General features: G+C 39.8%; 1 protein-coding gene across 4 annotated transcripts in view; it reads right to left on the minus strand.

Moving 5' to 3' along the window:
• Positions 1-666: 666 nt before the first annotated feature.
• tspan11 (tetraspanin 11) overlaps positions 667-9,040 on the minus strand; it is an 11,934-nt gene continuing 3,560 nt past the window's right edge. For 3 of the 4 annotated variants that reach the window (XM_020599613.1, XM_020599614.1, XM_020599612.1), the window contains exons 3-9: positions 8,026-8,217; positions 6,149-6,223; positions 4,712-4,816; positions 4,017-4,178; positions 3,647-3,733; positions 2,650-2,773; positions 667-957 (exon numbers count right to left, since the gene is read on the minus strand). In XM_020599613.1, coding sequence (XP_020455269.1) covers positions 2,696-2,773; positions 3,647-3,733; positions 4,017-4,178; positions 4,712-4,816; positions 6,149-6,223; positions 8,026-8,217 — 699 coding nt within the window. In that variant the 3' untranslated portion in view covers positions 667-957; positions 2,650-2,695. The remainder of the gene's footprint in view (positions 958-2,649; positions 2,774-3,646; positions 3,734-4,016; positions 4,179-4,711; positions 4,817-6,148; positions 6,224-8,025; positions 8,218-9,040) is intronic. The other variant, XM_020599615.1, reaches the window with a different exon arrangement.

Consider the following 9,040-nt stretch of genomic DNA (forward strand, 5'->3'; position numbering starts at 1 on the left):
GAGCTACAGATTCAGTGATCTGGCATCCGTTTAAGTAAATGATTCACTTTTTCCCCTTATTTACTGGATTGTCTGGAAATGTCTTAATGTTTTAGCCATACATTTTAGCATTACCATTAATGCTTAGTTTCAAATATATTGGACTAAAGGTATAATTTTTTTTAAATGTTGACTTTTTATTAATTCAGGAAAAAAAACTATCAATATTTAGTGCTATTGTTAGAAATAAGTGTAGCTACAAATATAGAGACAAACTAGGCTTATTTGCTGCCATTATCACAGTGCATTGTCAGCTATCTTTAAAAAGGCCCAGGATTAATACATAAGCATTAACCAGCAAAATTCTAAAACAGGCACATTGTGTTTAAACAAAAAAAGATACAGCCCTAAGGTACCTTTCTTCATTAACAGTGACACTACTGTACACACCACTCTTCCATACTCAAGATTCCTCAGGTGCGGGAATGGACAAAAATCCTTGTCATACAAATCTGCACAGTGAAAACATAATAAATGAATCTGCAGCACAATTATTTTTTTTAAAAGTAGAATGAGTAAGAACATCCCTTTCTTAAATGCTGCTCAAAGTAAAAATGCCTCTAAGCCAAGGCAATGATGCAGCCACAGCTGATGTTCCAGGAAGCCTAGATGGCAGTCAGGAATCAGAGATATTTATGTCAGTATACTGTAAGCTCTGTGGTTCAAAGCCCAGTAGAACTACACTGTACAAAAGGAACCAAAAATCAGCCTGTTTGGTAAATGGCACAATGTGTTTCTGACTGCAACATGGGTGACCTGGAACATCAGGTCTGAGCTTAAAATTCAGAGGATGTTAGGAGTCCGCAGGTCATTGTTCCATCTGCCTGTTGAAGGTGGTGTGTTGGGGACCTGGTATGTTCAGTAAGGGTCCAACTTGATCCTTCTGTACAAGAAGCAGGTGAACACCATTCCACATATCTAAAAAAACAGGAAGTGTTAGGTCAAACAGTGCTGCTCAGTGATGGGAGACTCTCAAAGGACCGCCACGACGTACAAATGTTTGAGAAAGGTTTCAAAGGTGGTCAGCTACTTTTTGGTAGCCTAGCCCAAACAGCTGTGTCTTATAACACTTAACCTGGCCCCAACCAGTTCCCCCTTTCTACTCCTGAGCTGCATGTCGTGGTGATCCTTAGATTCTCCCACTCAGTTTCCATTGAAGACTGCAGGAAGCTTGAATGCTACTAAGTGTGGGGATAAAAAGGGGTTAAATGTGACCTCTGGAAAGTATGCAACTGGTAACTATAGAGATGTCAGAAGTCAAGCAGCCATTACTGCAGCAATGTGTGTGCACAGGCTTGCACAAGCAGAAATAAATGAAGTGCTGTCAATAGGGTTAAGAAACAGACTTGTGCAAATATTTTGGCACTGACAAAAATGGTTTAACCCAGAAAAAGCTTCAAAAATGTCTTGAACCATGTAGTTTCATGCTTCAGCTGGTTCTGATGTACTAAGGGGAATTATAAAAATGAAAGGGCTTTTAAGCACCCATATTCCCATATGAGGTTCTATTAGACTAAACTGTGTTGCAGAACCACTGTAAAGTGACACTGTTGTTTCAAATTCATTTGAAGGCACATGATCTGACATTGTGATCTCTTTGCAAACTTAAATAAAAAAAAAAATCTCTGAGACATGATTTACAGAAGCAGGAACAAATATTTACCAGAGCCGCTGAGCCTGCCAGGCCTTATTGGTTTAACAGGCTGGTACCTCAATTTGAGTCTCTAAAACCCCTTTGATAAAGCCTTATCGAGCAAGTCAGCATTGTGTATAGACTCATCACAATCCCTCTTCAGCAGGTTTCTGATTTGTTCCCTTCACCACCAGTGGCTGATGGACAGAAGCACTCAAGATGACTAGCACTTCAGCTCAGAATGCTTACATAGGAGAAAAGTGAGAAAAGCAGTCTCTGCTTTTTGTTTGCTTTATGCCTGATTCAAGAAGAAAACACTTTCTGGATACATCAGCAGGCGTCTGTTTTAACATAGCTCTACTTATCATTTGAATCAATCTTCTACAAACTCGCTGTCTGTGATAACCTAATCTATTTTTGATTGCAAGTAACTATAGCAACAGCACCAATGGCTTTACCTACAAGAAACAGTAATAGGGAACATCTGAACACAAAAATAATAAGTTAATTAAAAAAATTAAGAATGTGGTGCATTATCTCCATTTCATTAAAAAAAAGAAGCATCCAGTTATGTAGGATAACCAACCCTGCTAACAAATAATATCCAGAACAGAGTAATTTATCTTGAAATCGTATCAAAGCACGACTGTTTAAAGACAGAGAACATGATTCTTGCTAAACACATCACTGTGCAGAAGCAGCAAAGCTTTGATTAATCAAGCCATTCTAATGATGTGTTCAACCTTTCTCAAGTTAGCACATCCTCATCATCCTTAACAGAGCATTATCACAACATGCAATGTGTAATTTACAACCAAAGCCAGGCAGCTGCATGCGTCACACTCAGCAACGATCACACAAGAACATAAATATGTTCATCTTTAATAAATGTAGACAGATATTGCATTTAACACAGAGCAAACAGTCACACAAGGACAAACATGCAGACAAATGAAATTTCTACATTGCCCTCCAACCTGGTCTCTCCAGTTGATTAAACCACAAAGATGCTCTAGAGCTAAATCATAATGTACCGAAGTCCTCTTCCTCTTCTTTATAGAGCAGATAGATAAAGCAGGCTGTCAAGGCTGCCCCTGCCAGCTAGTGACACCACACAAACACATACAATGCACCATAGACAGGTTAGAGTGATATTTCAGTCTGACAGTCACCAGAGACAGGACAGTATACAAACTTTGTGACAAACTGGAACAGTTAAAGACAGGACATATGCACCAATTAAAAAGTGTTAAATCACAATCAACAGGCTCACACAGCATTTTGGGTGTTACATGCATTTCTCTAGGTTATGTTCTATGTATGTATTCAGCGCCACATTTATATGTTCAGCGTAATACCTGCAGAAAAACTATCTTCACATTACAGCAACAGCTAATGGATAGCTGTATTTTTTTACTCCCTTGTCAACAGTCTTAAATGTCACAGATCTCTTTTGCTGCTGGAAACTTCGGAAACCTCAGGCCCTATGTCAGCAGGACATCTGGCTTGTTCTCAGTTCCAGTGACTAATTAAAATGCTTCTGCATGGACAGCATGCAGAATGGTGAGACATATCACTCTTACAAATACCTCAGGAAAGAATCAGTACAAGTATGTTGATTGCCCTTCAAATCTATTCCAAAGAGGTGGTGCACAGCTGTAAGAAAACTGTCAACTTGCACATTATTTTATTATTTTAGAAAGGCTCCCCTGTATGCTCCTGGTGCTTTGTAAGGCTTAAAAGCTTGAGTGCACCTCAGAATGGGACAAAACTAATAACAGAAAAGAACAAAATCTAGTTATGATGACAGAGATAATGGTGAGATAGAAAAACTGTCATTTTTAAAACTGCAGATTAAGATTAAAGCACATCTGTCTGGTTCTTCAAAGGTTTTATTCAACAAAGGGCATGAAGAGTACAACGTAGTAAACTGCTATCTCAAAAACTGTCTCAATGACACTAACTTTTACTTACCTGCAGACAGGCCACTCCTATTCCCACAGCACCAATGACCAACAGGTGGTCTGCCAGAAAGCGCTCCAGCTTAGTGATGCAACCACCCTGCACACTCAAAAGTTAAAAATGTATAGAACATACAATGCATAGCACTGAGCAAACATTGAACACACTGCGGCAAACAAGAGGACATCCTACAGAAATGTGAAACAACATAAACAGAATAGATAAAACAGATTTATTTTCAGAAAACTTACTCTGTCAGAGAAAAGATTGACTAGGGTTTTCTGTGTTTCTTACTATTTCATTCAACAAGTGCCTTGAGCTGAAATGTCAGGATGTCTTTTAGATTTTTTAAACATTTTTCAAATGTGTGTAGTCCACTGACCTCCACTTTGTAGACGTTGGAGGGGTGGTCTCTCCTGCCCCAATAATAAGGAGTGATGGTCTTACAGCAGCTATCAGGTACCACCCTGCCTTCTGCCTGCTTTGATGAAATGTACACACTTGCCATCCAATCATGGGAGTTGTTGCTGCCACAACATTTGAACTAGAGGCAGAAAGAGGACAGTGAAGGTTTTAGTTTCATTATGTCACAATCGGTAAGGAAAGCACAGATACCTCTTTTTAATGTAATAACTGTGCCTTTTTTAAGGTTTAATTCAATTTTTTTTTTTTACCTCAAATGACTTCGTCAAATAAAATTAAAAAAAACATTTGTGCAGCCAAAGAGTGTTGTCTTTCACTCAGACTTAAAATGTTACCTCAAATGACTTCCTCAAATAAAATAAAATAAAAAACATTTGTGCAGCCAAAGGGTGTTGTCTTTCACTCAGACTTAAAATGATTTTACCTATAGCTCTAACAATACATTTTGCAAAACTCAATGGATAACACCAAGCTATGAGCAATTCCTTCAACTTAATGTCAACATACTTCAAACGACTTCACATGTAGCTGCAGGCAGATTCATGGAAAATGCCTTTTTGACAATAAATGATATTATTTGACCATGCTTGCTCAAGAAAAGTGCAACATATAATCTTACATAAACTAAACTAAACCTGTAAATATAGTCCATACATCCTGTTGTAGGCTGTTCACAGCTAATGTGATGGTCTCCTTCCCTGGCTGGGCATAGTTCTCTGTCATTGTCTGGGTGAGATGCTGCTTGAGCTCCTCACTCAGCTGGAAATGAGCAGAGAAAGACAAACAGCAGACACACACAGTGAGACCGAAAAGGGTATTTATGGGAGAAAACAATTTATTTAGCAATCATAAGCTGCTTTGTTTATTACACATGAAGCATGTTAAAAAAAACATATTGCAAAAAAATACTTTTAATATAGCCTTTGCAGTGTAATTGTGTGTGCATCCACACACATACCCATAGAGGAGAGACAAGAAACAAGAGAGAAATTGGCTGACAGCCCTACAGCATCTATAAAGTGGTTCTATCCTTTGCTGAACCCTTTTTCATCATAATAAATCTCTGAGCTTGCCCGCAGACAGCACAATACTCTCTGCAGTCCTGACAGGCGATGTTTGTAAGATAGGTACTGTGTGTTCCAGGCGATGTTTGTAAGATAGGTACTGTGTGTTCCAGTGGATAAACTCCAGATACTGGACATAATGCTTAGTGCAGGTGGCACACAGAAAAAAATATCAGCACAAAGTCAAAGGTACAGGATCGACTGTAGACTCTGTGACTCATCACCCATATCCCATGAGATGTAAAAGACCACTGGCAAACCTTCTCACACAAGGATAAATAAAGCTAAGTACTGGGCTGAGATCCCAAGGGGGTCACATAAGACTAGACAAGAAACAGGAATTTCCACACAGTACAGATTCATTTGAAGGAATTAGGGACTAGCAAGCTATAAACTGAACTGCTAACATTTTCAATGTATGTAATAATATCCTGGTGTCTGTGTCCACTGTATGCATCTGAGGCTATTCTGAGAAGGTAAGTTAACCCAACACTTAGAAAGAAAAACTCATAGTGAACAGCATTTTCTTGTTTCATAGGTTTGTCTGCATTTATGTATTGTTAACAGGATGACAAATGACACTTTCATTTCTTAAGGGTAAAGTTTTATTCACATCTCTTCATTAGGGAAGGCAAGGGCCCTGACACTGCAATACTCATTGACACTTAAGCATAGTCAACGGTCATAGTCACAAACATGGTCTCCCTTCTCATATCACCTGTTCTCCTGGGAGGCAGTTAGATGTGGTCAGCAAGCTTAATGGACATCACGTAAATGCAGCAAAGTTAAGGTGAGGCCAAAAGATGTAGAGTGTATGTCAGAAACAACACAATAAAAATTGGTCGCCTTACTTCCTTTCTGCCATCTTGACAACTGAGTATGCTAAAAAAAAAAGTCAGCACTGGCGAGCTTTAGCTATTTTGCAGTTAATGCTGCCCTTCGCCACTCTACTGAACTTTCTTTATCTGTCTGAATATTTGTTGTAAAGCAACACACAACTAGTATATAATCAATAGTGCTTACTTACCCTCTGGTAGTATACGTAGGCCAGTACTCCAGCCACCAGTTCAATCAAAAAGACCAACAACAGGCAGACGAAATACTGTGGAGGACAAAAGGGACAGAGAGCGAGCGAGCAATGAAGACAGCAATTCAATCAATTAGACAAAAAAACTTCAATTCATCAAGGCATTTCAGCTTCGGCACAGTTGTCGCATGAGGTAACTCATTTGAGGACGCCACTCACACTCGTGACAGTTCAATAAAAACTTCCATCAACTGTCATTGTGTTACATCTGTCACTTCTAACACAATATGGCAAAGCTGCACAAAAAGACACAACCAGAAAGCAATTTCACAGGCTGTAGAATATGATTTCTCTCAGGAAACTTTTAAGGAGATGACTGAATCCGTTCAATTATTTATCATAATTAACTTTAAAACATTACTGTGACAAAACTGAAATTAAGAACCATCACCACAGTAAAAAGATGCATTTGTATTCCTTTGGAAACCAATGAATACAAAGAGTCAGAATTCAGGTTAGTGTAACTAACCTGTAACTAATTAAAACAAGTCAACACCTCAGAAGGTAAAAATAAAAATGACACTCAAAAATAAACACTGTGGCTCTAATTTAAAGCTTCATCCTTGACAATAAGCACTATGGTGTGCACTGAAATGCAGGGCATAGTTATGTAGCAAGCAGATGGCCCACACAATTAAGAGCGCTCTAATAGACTGTGGCGGAATGAGTGACATCAGCACTACAGCTTTTCTAGACTCAAACAAGACAAGCAGAAATGTCTTTGTTCAGAAAATGGTCCCAATACCCCACACAAACATGGGCCATGCTACATAATTCAACCATACACAGGATTAATTAGGTCCACCTGGCGCAGAGCAGGATACACCAGTTTGACAGCAAAACCAGCACCGCTTCACTCAAGACCATGACAGAGAGACAGGCGCTGATACCCACCCTGTGCAATGCAGCAAATTGATGGCAAACTGTACAGCATTAAATATAGTGATTTAATATTTAACAAATGTCCTCTGCCTTCCAATTATGGCAGTAATTATACCATGCAGAAACACAGACTGCACTGTGTCTCTTGGTTACAGTATTTCAAAAAATACTCCAGTGTTTGCTGCCCACACAAAAAGTTAACTTCACCCCTTCACACACACTTAACATGCTGGCTTCACTCAGTCTCCCAAAGCTAATCTATAAATAGCACACCATATACAGTTAATATTCAACCAAAATGCACCACAAACTCTAAAATTCTCTACACATCCACATTTTCACTCCTGCAACCCCTGCTGTCTCTCCGACTGCTCCATCCATCAGCAGTAGATATATAGGCCTATAAATAGCCCTGCGGCAGTGAACGTTCACCTTCTGCCTGCTTCTCTCCAACTGTGCCCTGACTCTGTGAAATAATGAGAACAGTAGGGGCCATGTCAGAGTCATTTGTCAGCATCCAGTGACAGACTGGAGACCAGTAGTTATACTGGTGCATAGGTGATATGAGCACTCACACTGAGAAATTGTGTACACTAACAGCTCCCAGAGTGCAAGCTAAAAAACTCCTGGTTTGTAAGTATGTTGTTGCTGGACACTATTGTCCCACCATGCAATGCAGAAAAAGCTTTTCACAGCCGGAAAGCTGAAAACACATTTTGGATTATGGTAAGAGCCTCTAAGATCATGTCAGAAAACAAAAAATAAAGGCAATGAACTTTGTATAACATCATGAATTTAGGTGGCAAAATTAAATGCTAACAATGTAATTTTTTTTTAATGGGAGTGGTTAAAATTTATATCTCTTCACATAGACAGTAGACCATACACCTGCACATGAACAAGTAGAAACCCCCTCTGCGGGCCTCATGTCTCACCACAGACAGACAGCTCCTCTGCTCCCGGATCACAGCACAACAGCCCAAGAAGCCAGTAACCACCACCAGGCTGCCTGCCAGGATGAGGATGTACGCTGAGGCAGCAAAAGTGCTGGACGCCAGCAGACTCAAGTAGTCGCTCTTCTCCACCAGTGTCCAGATTCCTACACCCAACACAGCAGCTCCACCCACCTGGAAGAAAAAGGGAGGGGGAAAGAGGAAGTGATGGTGTTAGACAGATGTTAAAGTACAATGGGTATGGGTGTAGCAAACAATGCGAAGACAGGGTAAAGACACAATAAAATCACTGTGAAAATATATGAGTCATATAAATGGTCAAAGACCAGATACGGATGACTTGACTATAGAAAGAAATAGTTATGAAAACACTGAGTGAGTCGTGTCACTTTACAGGGAAACAGCAAGTGAGCTCAGTGCTACTGGATGAGTCCAAGTTGCAATGTAAAAAAACAAACCAAAAAAAACATGAGAGGAAGTAAAAAGGGACAAAGGGGGGGGGGAAGACAGTGAAGCAAACACAGAGACCTGGCCAAGCAGAGAGAATAACTGCCACAGAAGCAGTGGAACCTCGGACATCTAGTAAGGGCACAATGACCACTTCCTTACAAACAATTCTGGTCAAGATCAAGTTTCACAGGCAGGCAGAAAGGAAATGCCTCATAGCCAGGTCCTCTCCCTCTGTTCCTCACACAACACATTCCTAACCAAGGAGGTACTACTTCACAACACAGACTGTAACCATAGGGTCAAAGCCACCATATGTCCTGATAAAAACATGTACTTCTCTCAAGACTAATACATGTTAAGATGGTTAGGATGGTTGGTGATACAGCATTAACCCAAGCTTGAAGATAAAGCTTTATCCCTTTTCTCTCTTTAACCTCTCCCACACACAAATCTGTCTCCCTACTCAGTTTTCTCTTTGAGATATCTACACACTCTGCACAGTAGCTGAAAGAGCTGCAGTTTTAGCAGCAAAATATGGAATCACAAA

This window comes from Monopterus albus, unplaced genomic scaffold (assembly GCF_001952655.1).
Source record: "Monopterus albus unplaced genomic scaffold, M_albus_1.0 scaffold41.1, whole genome shotgun sequence".
In the NCBI taxonomy this organism is placed as follows: Eukaryota; Metazoa; Chordata; class Actinopteri; order Synbranchiformes; family Synbranchidae; genus Monopterus; species Monopterus albus.